Source organism: Amaranthus tricolor, chromosome 1 (assembly GCF_026212465.1).
Source record: "Amaranthus tricolor cultivar Red isolate AtriRed21 chromosome 1, ASM2621246v1, whole genome shotgun sequence".
NCBI classification, from domain to species: domain Eukaryota; kingdom Viridiplantae; phylum Streptophyta; class Magnoliopsida; order Caryophyllales; family Amaranthaceae; genus Amaranthus; species Amaranthus tricolor.
The window spans coordinates 35,014,836-35,039,835 of record NC_080047.1 but is presented as its reverse complement, the minus strand read 5'-3'; the positions used below and the strand labels follow the sequence as shown (position 1 = coordinate 35,039,835).

General features: G+C 34.5%; 4 protein-coding genes across 8 annotated transcripts in view; 1 reads left to right on the top strand and 3 right to left on the bottom strand.

Annotated features, from left to right (window-relative positions):
* Window positions 1-406: 406 nt before the first annotated feature.
* LOC130809807 (uncharacterized) lies at window positions 407-5,867 on the top strand. Of its 3 annotated transcripts, none has more exons than XM_057675640.1 (2): window positions 407-1,324; window positions 1,503-3,182. In XM_057675640.1, the coding sequence occupies exons 1-2, from the start codon at window positions 1,086-1,088 to the stop codon at window positions 1,516-1,518; spliced, it is 255 nt and encodes an 84-aa protein (XP_057531623.1). In that variant the 5' UTR covers window positions 407-1,085; the 3' UTR covers window positions 1,519-3,182. The 3 variants fall into 3 exon arrangements, with proteins under 3 accessions (XP_057531623.1, XP_057531614.1, XP_057531604.1); XM_057675631.1 differs by lacking the exon at window positions 1,503-3,182 and adding an exon at window positions 4,917-5,867 and having other exon boundaries at window positions 408-1,324; XM_057675621.1 differs by lacking the exon at window positions 1,503-3,182 and adding an exon at window positions 4,789-5,625 and having other exon boundaries at window positions 423-1,324.
* On the bottom strand, window positions 5,779-7,114 carry LOC130809795 (uncharacterized). Of its 2 annotated transcripts, none has more exons than XM_057675601.1 (3): window positions 6,745-7,114; window positions 6,551-6,654; window positions 5,779-6,470 (listed from the first exon to the last, which is right to left on the bottom strand). In XM_057675601.1, the coding sequence occupies exons 1-3, from the start codon at window positions 6,832-6,834 to the stop codon at window positions 5,906-5,908; spliced, it is 759 nt and encodes a 252-aa protein (XP_057531584.1). In that variant the 5' UTR covers window positions 6,835-7,114; the 3' UTR covers window positions 5,779-5,905. The 2 variants fall into 2 exon arrangements, with proteins under 2 accessions (XP_057531584.1, XP_057531592.1); XM_057675609.1 differs by having other exon boundaries at window positions 6,551-6,636.
* A 554-nt stretch (window positions 7,115-7,668) lies between these two features.
* On the bottom strand, window positions 7,669-12,590 carry LOC130809786 (protein KTI12 homolog). Its single transcript, XM_057675590.1, has 2 exons — window positions 11,734-12,590; window positions 7,669-9,207 (listed from the first exon to the last, which is right to left on the bottom strand). Exon 2 carries the CDS (start codon window positions 9,144-9,146, stop codon window positions 8,250-8,252), a length of 897 nt encoding a protein of 298 aa, XP_057531573.1. The 5' UTR covers window positions 9,147-9,207; window positions 11,734-12,590; the 3' UTR covers window positions 7,669-8,249.
* Window positions 12,591-18,640: 6,050 nt separating this feature from the next.
* LOC130809766 (uncharacterized) overlaps window positions 18,641-25,000 on the bottom strand; it is a 15,773-nt gene continuing 9,413 nt past the window's right edge. The window contains exons 4-25 of one of the 2 annotated variants that reach the window (XM_057675560.1): window positions 24,908-25,000; window positions 24,710-24,811; window positions 24,553-24,612; window positions 24,375-24,453; window positions 24,141-24,288; window positions 23,895-24,018; window positions 23,619-23,799; window positions 23,493-23,521; window positions 23,154-23,302; window positions 22,756-22,858; window positions 22,573-22,668; window positions 22,433-22,488; window positions 22,230-22,353; window positions 22,077-22,139; window positions 21,903-21,962; window positions 21,642-21,803; window positions 21,456-21,529; window positions 21,223-21,316; window positions 19,867-20,003; window positions 19,706-19,786; window positions 19,200-19,305; window positions 18,641-19,097 (exon numbers count right to left, since the gene is read on the bottom strand). The exon at window positions 24,908-25,000 is cut by the window's right edge and continues 13 nt beyond it. In XM_057675560.1, the coding sequence (XP_057531543.1) occupies window positions 19,035-19,097; window positions 19,200-19,305; window positions 19,706-19,786; window positions 19,867-20,003; window positions 21,223-21,316; window positions 21,456-21,529; window positions 21,642-21,803; window positions 21,903-21,962; window positions 22,077-22,139; window positions 22,230-22,353; window positions 22,433-22,488; window positions 22,573-22,668; window positions 22,756-22,858; window positions 23,154-23,302; window positions 23,493-23,521; window positions 23,619-23,799; window positions 23,895-24,018; window positions 24,141-24,288; window positions 24,375-24,453; window positions 24,553-24,612; window positions 24,710-24,811; window positions 24,908-25,000 (2,184 nt within the window). In that variant the 3' untranslated portion in view covers window positions 18,641-19,034. Of the gene's footprint in view, window positions 19,098-19,199; window positions 19,306-19,705; window positions 19,787-19,866; window positions 20,004-21,222; window positions 21,317-21,455; window positions 21,530-21,641; window positions 21,804-21,902; window positions 21,963-22,076; window positions 22,140-22,229; window positions 22,354-22,432; window positions 22,489-22,572; window positions 22,669-22,755; window positions 22,859-23,153; window positions 23,316-23,492; window positions 23,522-23,618; window positions 23,800-23,894; window positions 24,019-24,140; window positions 24,289-24,374; window positions 24,454-24,552; window positions 24,613-24,709; window positions 24,812-24,907 lie in introns of those variants that run through there. The other variant, XM_057675569.1, reaches the window with a different exon arrangement.

Below are 25,000 nucleotides of genomic sequence, written 5' to 3'. Positions count from 1 at the left end.
CATTCTTGTGATAAAATTCAATTCTCAATCTTACTAGAAAGACTAATCCTCATACTCTTACATTTAAGGATTCTTTAACTTGTTCCAAATAAAAAACACAATGCCTCTTGTATGAGACCGTCTCACCGTTAGATGAATCTATACAAAAGGTCTATTATATTAAAATTTTTTATTATTGTACTATTTAACTAAAACATGATGAGACCGTCTCATCGAAAAAACATTTACCTTATCTAATGGGGAACATTGACTTTAAATTGGACCAATAAAGGAAATGTGGGGGCAAAATTAATTGGCGGTAAATAAAATAACTACATGATCCGTTGAATTGTTAAGCTAAAGTTAGACCTAAATTGTCAAGTCATCAACTAACAAACATGAAATTATTGTATTGTATAAGAAAACGAATCGAATTCACCATTCAGATATTTTCATCAATACTCCAGTTTCAACCCGTTACAACATTAATTTTACAATTTTTTTCTTTTGTTTTATTAAGTTTTAACCCACTTCTAATATTCCCCTTATTTTATGTTCTTCTTTATTATCCACTCTCCTTTAACTCGGTCTTTATACAGTTATTTGAATGGAACTTTTCTTCTAAAAGTTGGTTTGATAGAGTAATATTCAGATCTCTTTAATAAATATCACTCTTTTTTGTCTCAAAGCTTTGAGTGTGTGTTTTTAGATCCCCTAAATTTTGCCCCTTTTTGTGAACCCCAAACTTATGAGTTTCTTTCTTGAAAGGTCATATTGTCTTCCGGGTTGTTGTGTTTTTAAGGTTATTTTGGCGGAAAATGACCCCTGATTAAGTAAACGATTGAATTTTGAGGTTTGGGTTTTGTTTATGTCCTCTTTTAACAATCTAAAAACTTGAATTTTTGTTACCTGTTGCAAAAATTGCATCTTTGGGAGTAAAAGTCAGGTTCTTGGTGAATTTATTTTGTTATTGTTTATGATTATGGTGTTTATCCAAATGGGTACATGATAATTTAGTTATTTTGTAAAGGTTGAAACCTTTTTTGGGCTGTTGAAGTGGTATTTTAAGAGTTTTGATCAAAGGTTGTTCAATTGTTGGGTTTTCAATGGATAATGGTAGGGATGATAAAACCAAGCCACTTATTAGTAGCTTGAAGCTTAATAAACAAGTAGTAGTAGAGAAGGTTTTGGGTATGGAGGAAAGGGAGGAGGAGGAGGAGGAGGAGTCAAAGAGGCTCTTGTCACCTAGAAATGAAGAAATTTCCCCAAAACCAAAAAGGAAAGTTCAGTGGAATGATACTAATGGAGGGAATAAGCTTGCAGAAGTTGTAGAATTTCTACCAAGGTAATATGGGCTTTTAATGTTTTTGTCATTCATGTCATTTTGCCCTTTTTTAATGTTCTTCAAGGAAAATATAAATTGTATGATGTGTTATTGTGACTATAATTTGCTCAGAGTACTTGTGTGAATTTCTATATTCCATTCTATTGATTTGTCATCTTATTTTTTGTTGATATACTAGCGGATGTAGGGTGTAGTCATTGAAGTCAGTTGATATCACTTTAATCCAAATAAAATCAAGCAGTACATCTAAGTATTCCTTAGATGAGTTGGTTAGTGTATTGTCTTCTGCATGGGTGAGTACGATTTGAAACCCATGAAACGTGTTTTGTCTTAATTCATTCAATGGTGATTGTAATTTGTTATTTTAAATTGTTGACATCACTTTTTTCTCCTGAATCCGCCACTGCAGGCAATGATATGTTTAGTTTGCTAGCTGTGTATTCTCTTTTGGCATGGAGCTTTTTGAGTTGATGTGAAGTTCAGGAATCATCAATACAATTTTCTATACTAAACCGGTTTAACCCTCCAATATTTAACCCAAGGAGAAAGTGGGGTGTTAGGCTTGTGAACTTTAGATTAGCATATAGCTTATTGGCTGCTAAACCATGAATATAGAGAGATCTTAGCCAGAGTTTTGATTTTAAGTTTGCAGCATGGGTCTATTAAATGTGTATGAAGGCAGATAATTCAGTTTAAGTGTCAACATTCTTGCGAGGTTCTCAAATAGACACTACATGATGACCTTTAGGTTCAAGGCTCTTGGCTCTAGCAAAGACCAATGTAGCTTATTTCATTTTGTGGACACATACTTGGATTTTGTTCGAGTTTTGGTGTGATTCGGGAGATAGAATTAAAGTTGCGAATTCTCAAGAAAACTTTCTGGATTAATGCTTCTGTGGCATTTTATCATTACTAATTAGTATACTGAAAAATCGTCTTCCTGTGTTAGTAAGCATGACTTAATTTGGAGGATTTTGAATTGGATGAGTTAAAATGACTTGACACCTTCCAAATTTGCTTATGATATGTAGGGTAAAACACTGCTTGGTAATTGGTAGCGATTGGGCTCATAGGTGTAGGTTGGGAGAGTTTCTCTTTTTTTTTTTTTTCCTCCACAGCTGTGCTTATCTTGGAGAAGTTTTTTGCATTCATTATGATTAGTTATTTTTCATCTCAGTGTGGTTACTATTTGGATACATAAATTTTAGGTGACTTTCTATATTTGGGTGGATTTGTTACACTTTCAGGCAAGGACAAGGATTAGTGTTAGCTTTTACGTTTTACAACCTTTAGTCATTTGTAACGTCTTTCCACATGAAAAGCTCGGTTGGTTTAAATAAGAAAAAAAATCTCATTCAACGTTAGTGTGCTAGCATCTCCTTAGACCAAAGAGACGGAAGTAGAATAGCTTTGACATAAATTAAGCACGAGGAGCGATCATTACTAACCATAGTGTATTGTGACCCCAAAAGGTACCGACACGTGATATGACTTGAGTGTAAGTACCCCTGGAATTGCAACCTAGCCTAACGCAGCCACTTGACCACTCCAGGAACAAGTGCATTTACTCATCTCCATGACACCTGAATCAGTATTGAAGCTGTCTTCACGAACATACTCCTGATTTAAAATTGCTTAAACAGTCCTCCACATCCATATCATTCTCTTTGCAACCTTTTTATTACATTTCATTCTGATTTACTTCGGAAAAGGAATTTAAGTTTGATCTGCTATAATTGTCCCCTTTCTTTGGTACTCTATATAAATGGTTAAGTTTGAACGCCATTTTTAAATTGTAGATATATTTGTCAGCACTATTATTTGATGTAGAAGTATTTATTTCTTGTATCTGCTTCCCTTCTTAGTTTTGCTGGTAAGTAAGATCATGGAACGTCTTATTGAGTATGGACCATCATCTGCTGGTTTCTAATTTGCCACCTGATCAATTAAGGTCAATGATTTCCGTACACTTATTTTTCATTTCACTTAAACTGTTTTTTGAGAACCTAAATAGAATTTCAAATGCGAGGTTCTCAAATAAAATTTCACTTATTTTTCTGGGATGTACTCGCATTTGAAATTTTATTTTTTATGTCATATCGGAACTTAACTAAATAGAAGTCTTTCAAGACTGGAATTTTTCTCCTCACCATTTTTCCATGCCCTAGTTTTTGTTCATAGTGCGAACCGTGAACTATGTTTCTTAATCTTTCACATTACCTTGCATTAGATGCTAGTACTGGTGAAGGAAAAAATGTTATTCTCTGCTAATCTGTTTTTTTTAAGTATCATAAATTTCAATGACTTTATGTACTTACTGTATAATGTGTTATTTTAAAAGTTTCTACTGGTGTACTGCCTTAAATATGATACAGTTGGAGTGTTAAGTATTTGTTTAATAGGAGTAGTTGTCTGGTGGAGTGAGGAGTTTATGAATTGTATACATGTACTTTTTTGCATATGAAAGTCTTTAATACTACAAGTTGTTTTATGAAAAATATAATTAGTTGAAAGACAGATTGGGACAAGCAGGTTGTACCAAGCAACATCTTTGATCTGCCAACTAACTGGAAATCTTTTTCTTCAATATTGTGCACACCACTGTACTAAAGAACCTTGATGCATGTACGAGTTTTGTAATGTGACTTGCAATGCTGAAATGCTCACTTGTACGCTTCCTACCAAATTTACCCTTGAATTTAAAACTAATATACTAATATGCTTATGCCTTTTGATTTTTGATGTAAGGAAAAGTGTTTGTGTTTCGACCATAGTGCAAAAACATGGCCGCATCGTTCGCTTTGCAAGTTTTTCAAAAAAAAGCAACAAATATTCCTCACGTTATAAGTGTGTGAAAAAAAGGTGTTTTGGGTCGTTTTGAGAGATATCTCATGCTTTCAGCTGATATTTGGTGTCATGATAACAACATTGCATCACTCCGTTGTTGCATTTTTGCATTATGGTGTCGACATAAAAGATTTTCCTGAAGTATCTACAAGTTAGCTGCTTGTCTATGCATTAGTTGTGATTGTGATCAATTATAATATCTTGTATACTAATTTTTAAATGTTCGAAAAATAGCCCCACATGTGATCCCACGTTGGAAAATTAGAGAGATGTTAGTCAACATATAAGCTTGATGGGCTACTTCTCCTATTAACAATTGGTTTTAGGATGGAACCTCGTTGAATTAGTGTGCAGTCAACTCTCCTCTCATGTGGGTCTTGTTGTGTATTAGTCAACTCTCCTCTTATGTTGGTCTTATTGTGTACAAGCTCAATAACAATTTATAACTAACATCTATTATAAACATTTTAGATGATTTTCTTTTCTTCAAAACTTGGCATTTTGCAGCACATGAGATATGTAAAACTTATGCAACACCAAATCTTATTTTCCACATGTTTTTTTTTTTTTTTTTTAATAAATCCTGGATCTTATTGGAGGATCTTTATTTGGTGTAGTGATGTGAGTGACAGCGATGACGATGATGATTCAGATTCATGCTACTGTACAATCATGTAGATGTATTTTCAATACCAAAAATAGCAGCTTGTAGATTACACTGATACTTTTTTACTCTATCAATCAGCAATATACTGCTAAAATTCCACTGAAGCTTGCCACTTCCTGTTCCTACTGTGAATTTCGAATCATGGGATCCGACATTCTTACCTGCAGTGAATCTCGATGTCAAGATCACTGAATATGGGAAGCATTCTTTTGCCCATGAAACTTTTTGCTCATAGGCATCAGCTTACGCTTTTGAATGCGACAGTTGTCTAATTCTACGGAGTAAATTAACTTTATAGGGTGTGAACTTTAATGGCAGACGGAGGATGTGAAATCGACAACAACAGTTGTGCATGCCCTCTTAAAGTGGAGGTAGATGCCGAAGCTTTTGTAAGTTGTAAGATTATTTATTTCATCTTTTATTACTGTCAGTTAGAAGGATTTGTATTTTTTTGTTACTCCTGGGAGAAATTTTTAATATATAAACCTGTTTTTAGAATGATGCTAACAAAATTTTATAAATCTATCCTCGTTCTCTCCTTATGATTTTTTGTATAATATCCCGTAATTGATTTTTGCGTATTTATTCTTTTAATCATCCGCCTGTTGGTGGTTCTGATATTCTCTTGGGTAGAGTATGATTCTGTTTTATTGTACAACTTTTCAACACGGTTTTACAGCTCTACAAAGGTACAAAGGCCTGAGGATCTATTCGTGCGGTGAAGTTTATAGCAGCTTTGTGCTAAAGTCAAAATGATGTCTTAACCTTGTGTTCGCTTAACACACGGTGATAGTTTTTGAACTTTCGGAATTTGAGCTTTGTGATTGCTTTGGTTGCATGTTAAGGGATCTAGTGAGGTCTTTAGGCTTTTTCTAGACATCTTTCTTAGGATTCAATGACAATTATATAGATCTTTTGCTCCAAACTAGGCGTTGCCCGAGAGAAGAAATACAGTTGTATATTTATTCCAGAAAAAACTTTGTCACTCACAAACGCGAACAAGATAACCGAGACACAGCAAAATGAAATTGTTCTCACACACTTTTACTTTTCTTCCCACATTCTACTCAAGATTTTAGCATTTTACTGTTCTTGTTTTTCAATGCCTTCCATTGAGAAAGATTCTCTATAGGGTTCAGCACCGGTAAAATGTAGTGACTCCTTAGTCGAGCATTTGTAGCAGAACCAATGAGAGGCATCGACGAGCTGTCACCGAGTTCCTCATCCATTATCTCTTCATAGTATAACTTCTTACGATCAGTCGTGCAACCATCATCACTATCTTCATTAGCTCGCTCATCCTCGTCCATATCTTCATCATCAGTAATATGATCATCATCCTCGTCCCCAGCATCTTCGTATTCATCTTCGCCATCATAACAGTTATTGTATCTATGATTTGATGAAATTAATGGCAGTTTTAACATACTATTGCTGACAGCCACAGGTGCATAGATTACACAGGCTTTTTTGGGTGCTGGCTCATTATTTTCTTTGCCTTCATCATTTCCATCCGAGTCAGTATCTTCATGTTCATCATGATATGAGCTAAGTGGCTCATAAGTCACCACATCCAAATTGAACCTCACTTTCTTTTGAATCCTTGCTTTCTTTTCAGCTTTTAGCTTCTCCCTACAGTCATAGCCAAAAACCCATTGTTATTTTCTAAAATTATAGCAAATATTCAGCAAATAGGAGTGAACAAGAACAACCTTTGATTGCCAAGAGGCTCTGATACATCCAATTCTCTAGAATCTTCATCAGACTTCAATGGTTGATACCCTCGAGCTCGTGTTCTCTGCCATCCAACATAAACCTTTTAAATGAAGCTTATAAGTTATAATCTAGTAAAAATATAAATGAACTAAATAATGAGAAAAGAGAATGGAATGGTATAAGTCTCAACTCTTGTGATCTTGGAACCTAAGTACGAGGGTCGCTTAGGGCGTTTTCGCTTCTTTGTATAACCAAAACATGCAAATAAGGTCCATCCCATGATATCTGGAAACAGAAGAATGTGGTTGATGAATTAGATCAAATCATCAGAGTGCTGGAATTAGAGTGAAGAGGAAGGAGTGGTGGGTGTAAGATGACACGAGAAAGTGGTGATTTTTGTAAGAAAAGTTTGGCTCCATTAGAATTTAGTTTTTGAAAATGAGAACGTTGGAGATTTTGGACTGTGTTCATCAATGAAATGACCAAGATTTAGTGCACTTTATGTTACTTCTACTTTGTTCTTTTATGACAGACAAATGGGACAGCTATACATCTTTTCCTTTTGCTGTTTCTTTTCTTTCTTATTGCATTCCTAGAATTATATATTTGGATTTTGGAGTACCATTCTTAGAATTCATATGAAACTAAATTCACATTTTTACAATAAAACTCAAAATTTGACTTAATAAATACATGACTGAAATGCCCATCTTTTCAAGTTTAGATAAAAGATACATAGCATTTTTGTTTTATTAATACTCTAAATTGATAGAAGCACGCCTAACGCTTCTACATTATTTTTTGATACAACTTTATATGAGGAGTCTTTCGGCCTAATGTAAATTGAAAATAGAATTGAATATGATACAATTAATTTGTTATATGGACTCCTAGTGCACGACTGACTGCTTGTAAAGTCTTCATACAGACGATTCGGCTAGCTCCTTGTATTTTGGCTCACACGATGGTATGATAGCTCGTTTGTCTCGTCAACAACCTCTTTCTTAGGCACACTTATTTGCCAAAGCAATTGAAATTTACTTCAATAGGAGTAGAGGACTCCTAACTGGGCAGACATTTAAAAGACGAAATACAAATGAGGTCCTTCGCACTGTCCATTGAGACACAATTTAACTCTTCCGCTTGCATTCAAAGTTGAGGCTACAATTTTTTCTCCTCTGTGATAGTCATTTCACAGTTGGGAAAGAGTACACAACATCGAGAACTATCAGGCAATGAAAATTGCCCACTTCCATAAACAGAAAGCTTAAGAACTGTCACAGTTCTGTTATGTTTGCTAGTAAATATTAAATATGAAGGAGAAAATACAAATGATTTTCCTACAAGATCGTAGTATGGCATAAAATAAACCAAAAAAGGAATTTAGGATGGTGAAAACTCAACATTCTAAAAATGGAAGGCAAATCCTATCTAACTCCTATAGACTGGTCTTACTGAAACCATGTGAATTCTCTAAAGTATTCAACTGGCAATAAGCAAGCCGCTCACAGAAAAAAAAATCCATAAATAAGCACTTTTAACTTCAAGATGACAATTTATTTGTAAAACTAAAGCTTGACCAGAATATGGTTCTTCAGAGTCCCAAGTAAACTGATCCAACACAAATGCACAACACAACAGTTACAAACCTCCGTATTTTGTTTCTCAAGGATCATTTTAAGACACCCTTGTACTCTAATCTCCCAATTCTCGGTTCAAATAATCCACAAACATTCGCTTTGCACTTTCTGCATCGGCTGGAGGGGGTGGACCACTTAAGCTAGTCTGGCTTGTCAATTTTATAAAAGTCCTACGCAGTCTACGTAATTCAGGATATCCAACCGCACTTCGAATGTTGAGGGTTGGTAAACCCGAACCAATGAGAACTGGTCCGTTAAGTGAATTACTTTGAGCTGCTATAATCGCATTCATTACCTCTTGAGTTGCCTGGTCCAACTCATAAAGAGAATTTGCATTTGAAGGTCGCACACTTTGGGTAGCAATTGTAGGCTGCAAAATTTTGACATCTCTAGTCTTTGAATCAACTGTCTTTGTCAAGTATGAGACAGCATCCAAAATGGCAGGGGATGATTTTTCTATCTCATCTTTGGATGGCTGTAACTCGAACAAAGGAGAATCCCATCTATTTTTACTATCTGGTTTCTCAAACCTTCTCACCAGATCTTCAAAGATTATCTCATCATATCCTGCTTCACCTTTGTCTTTCCGATCTTCATTCCATTTTCGACAATCAGTGTCTTTGACGTCACAGTGTAAGACACAGTACCTAACTCCTGCTGCACGAGCCAAACACCATAACTCATATCGGTAACCTTTAATGCTATTCAAGGAATCTACAATGATGATATTGTCTTTTGATACAGATCTGTCAACTTCAGACCTCAGTACCCCTCTTACATTCTTCTCAGCAATCATATTGGCATAGCTTTGGTTGCGATCCAGATGAAAGAAAGTTTCATCAATAACCCTGACAGTTGCCTTAGATTCAGAGGCTCTGAGAGCTTCTGCTAAGCATGTTGCAGCAGTTGACTTTCCACTGCATGGTTGTCCACAGATCACCACTAAGGCCATAAGACAAAGGAATGTGATGTATGTTATCAACCACTGAAGGTCATACAATCATGCCTTCCAGCTGCAGCATAGAGAGGAGAAATCAGCAAGACACGTAGACAATATTCTTATTTATTTTTTGGACAGGGACGATATGATGTATCCTATTCATGGTGTAAAATTAATACAAGTGAACTTCAGAAATCATCTTTGAGTTTCTTGTATAGGAGATGCAAAACAAATTACTCATAACAAATTGAGACTTTTGTGGGAGTTTTTTCCGCTTTGACAGAGTATAACTTATTAACACTTCTCTTGAGCCCGTAAGAGGACAAAAAGTTCAAAACCTTTCAAAGAAAATACAAAGTGCATCAAGGTTTTTAGATTGGCTACTTGGTATTCACAAAACAAGGAACGAACATCCTACACCAACAACAAAATGTTTAACCGGTTCAACCTAATGGGTTTTGGAGAGCAGTTTGATTTGCAGTAAGACTATACATTGCTAGATATCCACCACAACAAGTAGTAAATTAATGTTAATTCCCCCAAGCTAATGATAATACTCTTAAAGCAACAAAACCTCACGACCCCCCATGAAAAAACAGCGACAAAAACACCAAACTACAATTATAAATAAGAATACAAATACATTGCATACAATTTAGTAACTTGTATAATGGTAGCAAACTATACAACTTCAAATTGCTAATTTCTCGTATTGTTCAAAATATAGCAATCACAGGTACAAAAACTTATACTATCATATGAAAAAAGGATAGATTTTAGAAGCTGGAAGTCCAATTAATGAACACCAAGACAAGTAGCATCAAGATTGGTGCTAATTATAAGCTCAAAAAGGACACCTCACATCTACTTTATGTTTTAATTCTGGGCACAAAATCCTACTGTTATTCCCATTCCACAAAATTAGTTCTAAACCCTCATCCAAATAATATTGCAATAAAATACCAGTTCCGTTATTATTCTCCATAACCATTGAACATATCATTGAACATCTGAACACAGAAAATTGGTACGTGGAGTAATTCATTAAAAACCATCACATATTCAAACAGCAATGAGACTAAACACAGAAAATCTTAACTTGAGCAAATTACTATCAGAAAAAGCATAAACCCCAAAATTTCTGGGCAACATCTCAATTTGAGTAGGGTAATTAAAGTGGGTAATTTCTAAAACCACAAACGCTTGTTATCGTATTTGTCTGACTTTGACCTCTTAAACAATGAATTAGCATCCCATGATCATAGTGGCGATTATGTCAACAATTTAAATAAAAAGGAAAAATTACTCCAATAATTTTATTTGTTGCGAGTTTTCCCTCTTTGCTTTCCAATTCATAATTGCTTAAATTGTTTTATTTGTTTCAGATTTATTTGTTGTGTTTAATCCAGTTAGACTGAGGAACTTTTAATTATTTTTGTAGGGATTAAATTAATAATTTGGATTTAAAAGATGAAAAAATCAAAATTACTATCACAACATGTGTATCACGAAACAGGAGAAAACAAAAAAACAATAATAAGTGGACGATTGGCTTCATTGAAACTGTTGAATACCATTTTTAAATTAAAAATTACTCTAAAGTCTAAATAATCCAATATTTAATTTATTTTTCTACAATATTTTTACTAAGTAATTAACCAGAATTAATTCTAACTTAAGGGTGTGTTTCCTCACAACATCACTAACATGTTAGATGTAGAAGGTAAATTGCCCAAAAAAAGGAAAATATGATTGGATTTCAAAAAACTAAAATAAGGAAAATTATAGAAAACATTAACCTTTCCCTCATCCCTTTGCACCACCCTATGCTAGCCCCCAAACCCTTTGCACCACCACTGGCCCGCTCCCCTTCCCTCCATCTCTGTGCATAGAGTGAAAGAATTGAATAATACAAAAGACGGAGCCTTGTTGGATAAAGTTAGCTTGTCACCTAAAGGCTTCAAATGCCATAATCTAGTTGACTAGTTCAGTTGTGGATGCTAAGTTTGGTGTTTAGTTTGAATTCAATATAAATACAAATCAAACCAAATTAAATTTCATTTTGATTCTTTTGTCCAAATCCAAATCATATTTTTCATAATCCAAATGAACCGAACCAATTTATAAAATAATGATCCAAATTGAACCAATTTAAAAGAATTCACCGAATTGTTCCAATTACACTGAATTACCATTTTGCACCAAAATTAGTACTTTGCACCAAATTTTTGAAATTTATGCCTTGTACATACATCACTAGTTCACTACAGCAGACATTAATAAACAACTCTTCAATACTACTTCATATACTTGGTGTTTTGTGAATGCTAGAACAAATCAGATACCAAAAAATAAATCAGAAATCAAAAGGACCGATACAGAAACATTTAAAAACATAAATTGACCCCAAAAATCATAAGCATAAAAGTAAATACAGAATCGAAAACGAAAACCTAAAAAACGAAATCAAAGAAATCATAAGCAAAACATCAACTTCCAAATAGAAACCAATAAATTTTATATATAAAAAAAATTAAAAAAAATTAAAAAAAAAAAAAAAAAAAACATGAATACGAAGTTCAAAATAAACGAAATTTACCTTCAGCCTTCCTATCGTGGTGTGATGAGCAAGCTTTTGAGATGGTTTGAGGCGTTCAAATACAGATATATAAAGATAGAGATGTATGAGAGATGCGATGTGCCATGAGAATCTGAGAGGAGAGACGCTCCTTCTTTCAGAGATAGGTTTTGTTTTCTAATATCTTTGTGAACGAAGAGAGTAGCGGACGGGTTTAAGTATTATTGGGCTAGATTTAATTTTATACCTAACTACTAACTAGGCATTGCCAAACACAAAAACTTGTTTGCGGCTTTTGGCGTGCGATTAAAAAAGTTTTTTATAATTTTCGAATTTAAGCTTTATAACCTCTGTTTTAAGACTTAAAAAGTCAAATCTAATATTTAAAATTTTAATCCAAGCCTCAATCTCCTCCTCTCGAGGCTTAATTTAATTTTTTAGCTTTTGACTTTAACCCTTAAAATACCCATTTCACCAGTTAAAATGTCAATTCTAACTTTTAAAATCTTTACTCCAACCCTTAATTTTTACATTTTACTTACCTACACCAATTATAAAATATTCATTTCAAGACTTAGAATGTCTATTCCAATGATTTAAAGTTTGTCAAATTCAAGACTTAACCTATTTAATTGTCCAAAATGTCAATTCAAGCTTTAAAATGACAACTTCAAAATTATGGCTAGACCCATGAGAGGTCGAACGCATGCGGCCATCTCACAGGAGATTTGCTATTGCTAATTCAGCAAGTCTTGCGACGGACCGTCTCATGTTGAGACCAATAGCTCAAATGGTTCAATTATAAATTTTTATCCTACGCGATTAATAATTGATCAATTTTAGGTCATAATTGATCAATTTTAGGTCATAATTGATATCCAAAATTGATTTCTTTTATAAGTTATAACTAATAATTTAAATGATGATTTTATATATAACTGATGACTTTAAGGTCTGAATTGATCACTTTGATGTCGAAATTAAAGACTTTAAAATAATTGTCCATTTAAGATTATAAACTTATAAGTAGAAATTGATTAGTTTAATGTTAAAATTGATAACTTTTGGATCAACATTGAAATTTTTTAGAAAAATTATCTAAAATAATCCAACCTATTTACGATTTTCCTAAAATAATCTCACCTATTGATTAACTATGAATAATCCCAACTTTAAGGGGTTTATTATTAGAGTAAACCTGGTAACTGGATGACTTGTTATAGCATGTTTTATTTTTTAAAAAAGATAAAATAAAATAAAATGTCGAAAGAAATATTAAAAAATTGTTCAAAAAAATTTATGATTTTTTTATTATGTAGAATTTTTTATGTAAATTTTAAAAATTTTTCTCTAATTTTAAATTAGTATTCAATTTATTTTTTTGGTGAATTACCTACTATAGCAGGTCATCGGGTTATCCAAGTTTACTCTAGGCAAATACCCCTTAAAGTTGGGATTATTCATGGTTAATCAATAGGTGGGATTATTGTAAGAAAATTATAAAAAGGTTGGATTATTCTAGGCAATTTTTCCAATTTTTTATTGATTTCTTTTAGAAGTTATAACTGAACATTTACTTGATCATTTATATATAATTGATCACTTTAAAGTCGAAATTAAAGATTTTAAAATAGGTGATCAATTTAAGTTCATAAACTTGTAAGTATAAATTGATCTTTTTAATGTCAAAATTTTATCACTTTTAAGTCAAAATTAAGTCAAAATTGAAATTTTTTTTAGTTTAATTTAGAATTGGTATCTTTAAGGTCAAAATTAAATTTTTATTTTTTTATTTTTGAATTTTGGGCTTTTTTTGTTTTTCAATTTTTGGCTTTTGGCTTTTGGCTGGCCCATAGTCGTTCACAAGTTTTATCGTTGCTAATTGGTATAACCGGTCCCCAAAGAAACTATCTCTCTAAAAGACGTCTATCAGGCCTAACCCATTAAAACTTAATCCCTATTTACTGTATCCTTAATGTCTACTTATATCATCCTTAATGACTACTTTTATCATCTTTAATGTCTACTAATCGTATCCTTAATGTCTACATATATTGTCTTGAAATGCCTACTTACAATATCGTTAATTCCTACTTTCATTATCCTTAAATTCCTACCTAACGTATCTTTAATGCCTAATTAAAATATCTTAAATGCGTACTTATAATATTCTTAATGCCCACCGAATAATTTATTCTGCATTTTTCTTTATGAGTCGGCCCAATTAGAGATGGTCTTTCAAAGAAAACTTTCTCACAGGAATTTGTGAATTTGGTTTTTAAAGAAACGGTCTCATATAAAAATTTGTGAATGTATAAGAGAAATATATTATTAAATATTTGGAAAATCAAGTAAGTTGTTGCCTATCCTTTGCGTCGATCTGCTTGTCGTGAAGACTGAAAAAGTGAAATGGCTATTGGATTTATAGTTCCGACTGAGTTTGTTGAATTACAGCCAAAACTCGTTGAAACTTATTTGAAGAGAATTTTGAAATTGGCGTCTAGAAATTCACAAAAATGGAAAAAAAAAAAAAAAGAAGTTTTAATTTAATAGAAAATTGAACTCTGTAGTTAACAAAACAATAATTAAGCAAAATTCGTGCATAGGGATGGCAACTTAGTTTGAATCTGACGCTAATTCGACATGATCCGAGAATAGTAACTTGATTCGAATTCGAGAAAAAGAAGTCTGTCTCCAAATCCATTTATATACTTTGACTCCGAATCAAAAATACATGGAATAAAAACTCCCCCTTTCATTACATAACGCCTGTTGCGTAACATGTTTGAGAGTTGCTGCAACGCTAAATTCATTATATAATGACACATGAGTTTTCACGATTAAAACGTCGTGTTGACCATCACATAATATTCATTATTTTACTATTACAGGGATATTCGATTCGGGGTTACACGTTTTTTGTCTCTTCATTAAAATTTGATTAATTCCCTTTTAACTTCAATTATTATATATCACTTAACTTATAATTACTCATATTTTAATCGTTAAACAAAATAATTAACCAATAAGTCAAATAACTTAAAAAAATTTGTTAAGTTAATTAATTATCCATTGAAAGTGCCTCATATAGTGCAATTAGGCATGGCCACGGTCCGGGTTGGTCCGGTTCCGGTTCCATTTGGAACCTGTCGCGAACGGTTCCGGTTCCGGTTCCGGTTCCGGGCGGTTCCAAACGGTTCATTGGCGGTTCATGAGGCAGTTCCGGCGGTTCCAACTCACGGGACGGGCGGGTCGGACCATCGGTTCCATTTTTATTTTTTCTTTAAATATTTATATAATAAAAAAATACTATAATATCGCGGACGTACCTTTGATGATTACTTGATTATTAGCGAAATTCATTGCATGTCAAGTTGTCATCGTTATTGAAATATTTACTAAAAAGAATGAAAAAAATAAATTAATAAGAAACGAATCAATGATAATGTCGATAAAGATGATTAATAAAAAAAGAGGGAGAAAATGGACTTGAACCTAGTACCCAAATGAATACTAAGCTGCCTACGTATCCCGAAGGAATCAAAGCCCACGTAGTTCTTTGTCATACCTTTTATTTATAGTTGTTGAATGTTGATTTATCGTTGTCGTTTGTCGGATTGATCCTATTCGTCTTCGTCATCATCATGTGGTTGATTAGATGCTTCCGCTGACTCTCCTCCTGACGATGATGCAGATGTATCCATCATCATCCATGGATCATCATCGTCGTCTTGATCATCATCATTCCTTAGTCCTTGTGTTCGAATCTCCGCTTGATCCCAATCTTTCTTGCAAACACATATTTGAATACTATGTGGAGCAAGACGAGATCACTTTTCGTCCAAAACTCTTCTACCTGCACTAAAAGCAGACTCCGACGCAATTGTTGACGCGGGAATTGCAAGGATATCCTTTGCAATTCTCGATAAAATGGGAAATTTAACAGATTTTTCTTTCCATCACTCCAAAATATCATAGATACTTTGGTCTATTTCAAAGTGGTGTTTAAGATAACTATCTAGTTCTAAATATGAGGTCGAGGAAGGAGAAGATGATCCTACAAAACTATCATCTTGAGTCATTATGTTAGCTATTACCGAATTATAGTAAGAGGGACGTGCCGAAACGCTAGCACGCCTAGACATATCGCGTTTCGGGTTATATACACTAGCGTAAAAATCATAGAGTTCTGCTAAATATTTTTTACATGTTCCTACATAATTATGTACATCAGTAGACGGGCGATCTAACGATTGATAATAAAATCCTATTACTTTAGTAAGGACCTCAGTTTTAAAACGTGGGTCCAAAATGGTTGCGATTCCATAAATATAAGGAAAATCGGTAAAATATGCTTGCCATTTTTCCATCATATCTGCAAGAATCGGCCTCAATTTTGGGTTAGTATCTTCATGTGTATATTTAAGGAGATAATAAAAAATAGTAATACATTCACTTATTACTAAGTGAACGTTCGGTTCATAAACATAAGAAAAAATCTTAGTCGCGTGGTCATACGCTTCTAATATGTTATGTACACCTATAGCTAATTCCCAAGTGTCATCAGCTATGAAACTATCTGTACACTCACTATATAGTTGTGTTATTACTGGGCGATAAGCAATCGCCTTTCTTAATAAATCGTTGGTTGAGCCCCAACGTGTAGGAGTATCTAATGACCAATACACTTTTTTAAGTTGGTATTGGTCACATAATTGTTTATATCGTCTTTTTATTTTTCCGATCCTAAGCCATTTCACTATATCCCTAATTGGTTCTAATAAATCACTTAATTGTTTTATGCCTGCTTGGCAAGATAAGTTAATTATATGCGCACAACAACGTATGTGTAATAAGCTACCCCCAAGGATTAAACTAAAAGCAGGTTCATTAAACAAAAGTTCTATACATTTAATGTTCGCGGTTGCATTATCAGTTGAACAACAAAATATTTTATCTAATAAGTTCCATTCTCTACATATCTCTACTAATCTATATTTTATGTTTTCACCGGTATGTCTTTCTGGCATTGTCTCAAAAGCAATTATTCTTTTTTGCATAATCCAATTTCGATCTATCCAGTGTGCTGTTACACACATATAAGGTTCTAAATGTGGGGGAGCAGACCAAATGTCAGTTGTTATGCTAACCCTACCATTAAACGATTTAAACATTTCAACTAATTCATAGCGCATTGATTCGTATAATTTAATTGTGCGTCTTTTAAGAGTGCTCCTAGGGATTGCTCTATATTGTGGTTGCAAAGTTTTTCTATTGAGACGCTCGTATGCCCTACTTTCACCGTGGTTAAAAGGCAATTCATCACAAGTTACATACCTAGAAAATTCATCAATCATGTCATTATGATTGTATCTAAAAGGCATACCTGTGATGGGAATGTCCCATTGTGTCTGTCGGCTTCCACTTGTGGTCCCGCTCCCGCTTGCTGCATGAGTTTCTTTTGTGATTCCATGCTTCTTTGCCAAATGTTTGTTAAAAGATCCCGTACCACCACCTAACACGTATTCACAAAACACAATAAATAAATGTTTATAAAATATGAATATATAATGTATCAATGTATTATGTATGTCAGTATGTATAAAAAACTTAAAAATTATTTACCTCTGGCGAAACTGTATGAAACTAAGGGCTTTACTCCTTGACTTTCACAAATTTGACAAGTGCATAAGAAAATATCTGGATTCTCGGTTGGTTCTTTTGTGAAATACGACCACACATGTGAAACAGCTCTACCACTAGGAGGTGGCATTGCCGGAAAAGGTTGTCTTACTGGTTCATCTTCATCTAAATAAATAATTTAAAATTATAAAACTATAATTAAATAAATAAATAATTTAAAGTTTAATTAATTTGAAGAATAAAATTATAAAACTAACCGATAGTTTGGAAATTGACTCGTTTACCACGAGCTTGTCTTTGTTGTTGTTGTTCTCCTTGTTCTTCATGTGATCTTGTTGATGACTGTCGAGATATATTTATCCCAATTGGGGTCGTTGGTTCCTCTTCTTGTTCTTCTTCTTCATCAATTTGTATTTCTCTTTCCATTTCTTCTGCATAATTATGTAACTCCGGGTCGTACCCTTCCGGATAATTATGTTCATAATTATAATTATTAATGGAAGGTGTTGTTGATACCGACGGAGTAGAAGTGGCCTTTCTTTTGGACGAACTGGAACCTCCCAATGATTTTGCCACTTTAGTAACATTTTTTGTGGCTTTTTTCAAAAATGAAGACATGATTGATAATATTGAAGTAATAATAGAAATATAGAATTAAGAAATAAATAAATAATTAATTATGTAACTAACTAAATTAAGAAATAATTAAAAGACTAATTATGTAATTAAGAGAATAATTGCGTAATTAAAGAATTAAGTAGAGAGAGTAGGAGAAGAGATGCGTTGTGAATGAAAATGATTGAAAGTGATGAGTATATATAGAGGAGAATGCAACGGCTAGTTAACGGTAACAAACGGTCATATTTTGGCGAACCGGTTCCATGGAACCGGTGGGCCGGTTCAACCGGTCCCGGTTCCGGTTCCACGGAACCGTTGAGCCGGTTCAACCGGACCGGTTCCGGTTCCGGTTCCAGAACCGGTTCCATGGAACCTTTGGACCGGTTCCGGTTCCAAACCGCGGGTTTTTTACCCGGTTCACGATGGTTTTTTCCGGCGGTTTCATGGTTCCGGCAACTTTTTTTCCGGCGGTTTCACGGTTTCGCGGTTCGGGGCGGTTCGGAACCTGTCGCAAACGGTTCCGGTTCCGGATCCGGTTCCAAGCGGTTCGGGACCGGTTCGGTTCCGGGTAACCGCCCCGTGGCCATGCCTAAGTGCAATTATAATAAATATGGTTATATGACATAGTAATAGTAATAGTAATAGTAGTTCAACAACAAAAATGCAATTTATAAGTTCAAAACACCTCTTATGTGAATTTTTTCGAAAATTCACACGTGATTCGTGTTATTACCACATTATAGTCATTTTTGACACCACGACCGTTTCCATAGATGAATCCGCACCACATTTTTTTTCCATTATAGTCGGATATCATAAATCCGATATTCAAACTCGATTGCGACTCTGATATAATTTGACATCTGGTCCCAACTTGTTCAAATATTTGTTATCTAATTTATTTGAGTTGGATGAAAGTCGGAGGCATAAAATCCGAGTCCAAGTCGGAGGTGGTGGTGAAAAAAAAGTCCGGCTTTTTTGGAGTAAAGACAGAGTATGCATAATCCGATTTGAGTTTGATCTGTTGCCAACGGCGGAAACACTTCTGGTGTAACCAGAGATCAAAGTGAGCCTGCGAATGGTCCACCAAATGCAGCTAGATTCCCAGGTCTTGAAAAAACCATCTATATTACACAAAACCTTTGAATTAGTATCTGTTCTTATACATTCTAAACAAGAAAGTTGACGTAACATTACAAGATAATAGTCTATTTTCCATTAGGTACCTGATAACTTCCTAGTGTACGCGTCTTGAATCCTGCTGCACAATAGTCAAAATAATATTCCCATGTTCTGATAAACTTTTCATCAAAACCCAATGAAACAATTTTTCTGCATGTGCAAATATAACAAAAAATTCAGTAATAAGTTTAAGAATATTTCATTGTGATTACTGATTAGTATGTCCTCTCTGTCTTTAAATTTGTTGTTTTTATTTTAGCCATCTCAAGTAGTTATCAAGTACCCTTTTGCAAAATTTTTAATCCATTTTCATCTGTAATCAACCTTGTTGTTATGAGAAAACTAAGATTGCATACATCTTGATCTAAACCCTAGAAGCCTTCTTACTGGAAGTTATTTAACAACATAAAGGTAATGAAATGTGGTAGATTGGTCCCAATCCTGTGAGTACCCAGTAACCTTTTCTTGCTACTTTTTGATTCGATAAGAAAAATAACTAATATGCTGAGACGTGTTGCGTGGTGATGGTGAATAACTCAGACTGACTAACCTTTGGTGCTCCAGAAAATTTTTCCGCCAACATCTCAGTGTTTGATAGTAGTGTATCCCAATGTTTTCTAGGTGTTCCACACTGCAGAATTCAGACACTTTTTGTTTAGATTTTGTGGACAAGGTCATTTAATTAGTATAATTTTCACTAGCTGTACGTACCAAAGTCTTGAAGCAGCAGCCATTGCTGAGGTAACTCGGCTCAAACAAGGTAAACATCCACCCGGGAAAATGTATTCTTTAATGAAATCTGAACTTCTCCTGTATTCATCATACCGTTCATCTGGTATAGATATGAACTGAAGAAGAAACAACTACATTAGCAAGATACATGAAACAAGTAGAAAATCTTAAAAATACTGTGGTGTTTGGCAATTAGCATTTTTATTGGCTTTTTGATTGACTTTTGGCTTTCTGGTTGCTCAAACTGTCAAAAAAGCGTTTGGTAAATGACTTTTAAGTTAATTAAAAAAGAAACAAACTAGCTTTATAGTAGCTTTTTTCATTGGTTTTTGGCTGTTGACCTAAGTTTTCTCTAATAAACATCCAACAACCAACAACTAATTTTTATCAAATATGTTCGTAACAGCTAGCTTAGATAGCTAAGTATTGACTAATACTTTCAGTTAGTCAAATCATCTAACTTTTTCTGACTAACACCTCCAACTAACAGCTATTTGCCAAACAAGTCCAACATGTTTGAATTCTTAGCAAACTTGATAATCATAACTATTAGAGTTTTGGTGTGACTTTGAGTGCACCAATGGTGTATAATGAGGTTGGTGGTTAGTGGATGTGTATATGTGTGTGTATGATGTTGTGGGAGTCATTATAGACTTTCTGATGAGTCGCTCGACCCACACTGTGGCATGCTCGACCAGATCGGTGAGCATTCTGATCTGCTGCTCGACTAAAATACAAACCGCTCGACCAAGGCCATTTCGCTCAACTGGTCGAGCGAGGGTCCAAAATGCACCCTGTTTTCTTGCGCGATAAGTTTTACGGGTATGTTTTAATGTGGACCTTTGCCCAATCATTAGTATACGGCTACTACTATAAGTAGGAGTGTCATACACTCACTTCAAGGTTGATTCAAACCCTAGCTAAACACAAACCCATCTTCTTTATCTTCTCCAAGTGCAATACTTCTTTGTAAGAGTTATTGAGAACTCCAATGTTTCTTCACATAATCAAGCAAGCTAACCACCACCGAGGACGTAGGCCACATTGGGGTGAACCTCGTAAATCTTGTGTCTTTGATTTTGCTTTCTTTCTTATTGTTTCTCATTGCTTATTATTGAAGTGTTGTTTACTTGCATTGAACACCCTTGCCATTGATTTTGAGTGTGTTCTAGGGATAAAGATTGAAACTTTAGACCCTAGTGTGTTTATTTTATCAATAACAAAAGTACAAGGGTCAATTTATCACCTTTTCAAGAAAAACTAGTAACTGAGAAGTGAGTGATTAGCTAATGATAACATGGAGGGTATGAATTGTCATTGAGCTTTGGCCATTACCTGGAGGACGAAAAGACCATTAGGCGCCATGAGGGAGTCGCAACAATGAAAAAACTCCTCCATGTATTCATGACCAACAGCTTCTAGCATCTCACTATATAATAAGAAACAAAACACATAAACAAGTGCCATACTTCACTAGAATTGAATATTTTCATACTATTTTTAATAGCCAAGTGATCTACAGACTACAAGTACAACTTTGTTTTGCCAGCAGGAGATTCGGGTCTCACCAGGAAATGATTCTATCATACTCGTGCACATTTGACAATTGACGATAATCACAGAGAAGAAACCGTATGCGATCCTGCAACACACAATTACATAATAGACTGAAGAAAAAGAGGAGACAAGCACAATATTCATAGGGTAATAACACAAGATAGAATTAGTGCACTCCGAGATGGAAGTAATTATACCTGTAAACCAGCCTCTTTTACCCTTTGCTCTGCATATCTGAGTTGTTCTTCAGAAAGTGTAATGCCAGTGTATTTGCATCCTGTTCTCCTTACAACTTCCATAGCAAGGGTACCCCAACCGCAACCAATTTCAAGCACTTCATGATGTTTCTCTACCCGAGCCTAAAATCTTGTACACTTTAAATTCCGGCCCTTGTTTAAGGATATAGTATTTATGATTATGCAACCATTTTCTTTCATAAAGAAAGAAGTTTATCATACCTTATCAAGTAGAAGAGATATTTTTCTCATTTGGGCATCTTTTAAGTCTTCATTTTCAGACTGTACACCATTGTGAAATACAGAAGAACAATATACAATAAAAATCAAAGAACAAAAGAGTTTATGCCTTGAATCTTAAAACCATTAAATATTGAGTTGGAGAACAGTTTTGACCTCAAAGATAGCACAAGAGTATGTCATTGTCTCGTCCAAAAATAGAGAAAACATTTCATTACTCTGTAATTAACATTAGAATGAAACATCAAAAGAAGGTGACTATTGTTTGCAGTTTGTAAAATGAACAATGGATCGACTAAAATATTATACCAAGTCATAATGGCGAGAAATATTTTGACGAGCTTGTGTTAGTGAATTTTGCCGAGAAACATGATGATAGAAATATTTTGCTGAAGCAATACCAGCAGTAAAAAGCATCGGAGTCCACCATCCCCTGAACTTAAGTTGAAGCATATTGGTATTCAAGTACCGTACATAATCCATTTAGTTATAGTCATTTTATCAGCATTTACCTCTTTTTGTTAGCTACTGAACTAGAAGAATGTAGATCTCTGTTGGCGATAAAGATCTGCATAAGAAATATACCTTGCTAGAGTTTAGTAGTAACTAGAAATCTCAAACGGATTGTTACAAAAAAAAAGTTCTGTTTTACCATGAAAAGCTTCAAAAGACCTTCATTTTTATCAACAAATGAGAAGTCTCCATTGATATATGCATCTGCAAGACCTAAGTCGGCTTCTGTAGCCACCTGCAAGACATATCTTATCTTATCAGCTCCCTTTATCGATAATGTTTACGAAATTAAAGGATATCATGAGAAAATCAAGAAGAGAACCTTCCAGTAAAACTGCGGGCTATGAACTCTTAACATAACTCTCACAGGACAGATTTTGCTGGAGCCTTCAAATGCCAAAACTGTGCCACCCTCCTCTAATAAACTGTAATATTTCAAAATGGTACAAATAACAAACAATATTTATTATAGAAAAAATCAAGAAAAGAACAAAATTAGTAAATTTTGAAGCAACTTTAAAGAACAATGTAGAAATATGCACAATTTGTTTTCAAGTATTTTTTTTGTCTTCTATTAGCTCAAACTTCATCATTTCATTTCATCGACATAATGGCGGACCTAGGATCTAAATATTGTTAGCACCGACATTTATATTAAGTGTTTAGGAAATTTTTTCATATATTGTGGTTATTTGTATCTGAATAGGGTACTGAACTTACATTAGACTCCCAGCAGAAATAAAGCTCCTGAGAAATCTTGTTACAAAAATTCGAGCAGCTGTCTCTCCCCATGAAGGTATCATCTGTTTCGGGTTTGTAAGGACGTGGAAATTTCTTCCAAGCAGACCTTGTGCAGCAATAATACCAGCCTGAGGATAAAACCTAAAATAACTTCAGAAGCTCAACTAGTTCACCTATGTACAACAAGAACAGAAAACGGGTGGGATTGAGGCTTCTAGGGAAGGCTAAGGTCTTATTTCCCTTATCCCCATATTACACACTTCGATTCATCGAAGTCTTATGCATCGATGGTTTCTGAAGAGTAACTAAAATTTATACCTTCAACCCATCTTCATGAAAACCATAGCCTGAATAAAAGAAGGAAACGGTAAGTGCATCTATCTCGAAAAGAACTGTATGTTTTACACAATGCGAACATAATTTGGACTTGATTCCATACTGTACCTTGATAAGCTCCACAAAACCATATTCCTCTTTTTCCTTGAATATTAGCAAGTTCAAGGGAAGCCTTCGTTGCTGACACAGAGGGAACAGGATGACCTGTTGTCCATTTAAGCAACACATTTTCTGGTTCATGAGGTGGGTTAAGAGTTACAAGAAAAGGAAGACTTGTCTCACTGATGTTCTGCATGCTCGATAACCATGGAACCATTTAGGGTATAAGCACAAAACATCATTCTGCTACATACAAAATATGTGGAGTAGGATAATTAGACATACCTGGAGTACATTTAACCAGTATGTCAAACACACTTTACTGTCTGTGCTTCCTAGAAAATTCCATGCACTCCATGCAGCTGGATTTCGAGGCATGAAATTTTTGTCACGATGAAGGAATATATCACTGTGAAAATGAAGTCATATATACCTTAGAGAACAAAGTTAACACACAATAACAACCCTTACTAAACACTTCGTGTAAAACAATGGCGATAAAATAAAGGTTAGATCGTAAGGAAGCCAAACCTGTAAACATATTTGAAAGCACCGAGTATACTAATTTCGTCATAGGTTGCTTCTTTTCCTAGTATTCCTATGGCATCCGGAGCATGAGCAGCAATAATACATCCATCATATTCATGATTCGAACCATCAATACAGGACACAGTACAACCTACAAAAAGTGATGATCGAAGTTATGAAATTCATTAATGATCACTTCGAAATTCATTAATCCATCATATTCTTATGACTACTCACCCTCATTGCTCGTTGAAACAGAAATCACCTCACAACCGGTTTTTACTTGTACTCTTCTTGCCTCCAGCTCATCCTTAACCTATAAAATACGTAACAAACACACCAACCTTAATCTCAATCCATAGAAGACAATGAGTAATAATAACCGATATTCAAGTATTGAATGAGGGAAGGAAACCTTTTTTACATAACAGTGGGAACGCCCTTTCACAGTAAGCCATTGTGGACGGCCAAACACCTGTCATCAATGACCGATATTTAAGCGATCAACTAGAAGAACGTGGATTGAAATGGATGATAAAGACATAGCATTGATGGTTGGTGAAGTGATCAACCTGAAGCAAGTGATGGTTGCGGCAGAAGGAGAGAATAGAGAAAGCGGAGAAGTTCATCACAATGTCTGAAGGGCAAGACCAGATTGAAGCACACATAGGAATCTACAATTGTTAACATATAGGCCTATCTTATTACTGTATACTTGTAGACATTTTCAGTTGCTTAAAATAATCATAACAAAGCTTTGTATCTCTTACAAGGTAACCCTTCTGAAATTGCTCAGAGTAACCTCTTGACTTGATGAAATGACCAAGAGTTTCAGAACGGTCTATGTCTGGGTTGTTTTCCAG

Bases quoted from the DNA above. Each gene is read 5' to 3' on its own strand.
- LOC130809807 (XM_057675621.1), top strand. From the start codon at position 1,086: ATGGATAATGGTAGGGATGATAAAACCAAGCCACTTATTAGTAGCTTG. The intron at 1,325-4,788 runs GTAATATGGGCT...TATTTGGTGTAG, and splicing joins GTTGTAGAATTTCTACCAAG to TGATGTGAGTGACAGCGATG.
- LOC130809795 (XM_057675601.1), bottom strand. From the start codon at position 6,834: ATGGGATGGACCTTATTTGCATGTTTTGGTTATACAAAGAAGCGAAAA. The intron at 6,655-6,744 runs GTTGAGACTTAT...TTCATTTAAAAG, and splicing joins TAGGTTCCAAGATCACAAGA to GTTTATGTTGGATGGCAGAG. The intron at 6,471-6,550 runs GTTGTTCTTGTT...CTATGACTGTAG, and splicing joins GAGCCTCTTGGCAATCAAAG to GGAGAAGCTAAAAGCTGAAA.
- LOC130809786 (XM_057675590.1), bottom strand. From the start codon at position 9,146: ATGGCCTTAGTGGTGATCTGTGGACAACCATGCAGTGGAAAGTCAACT.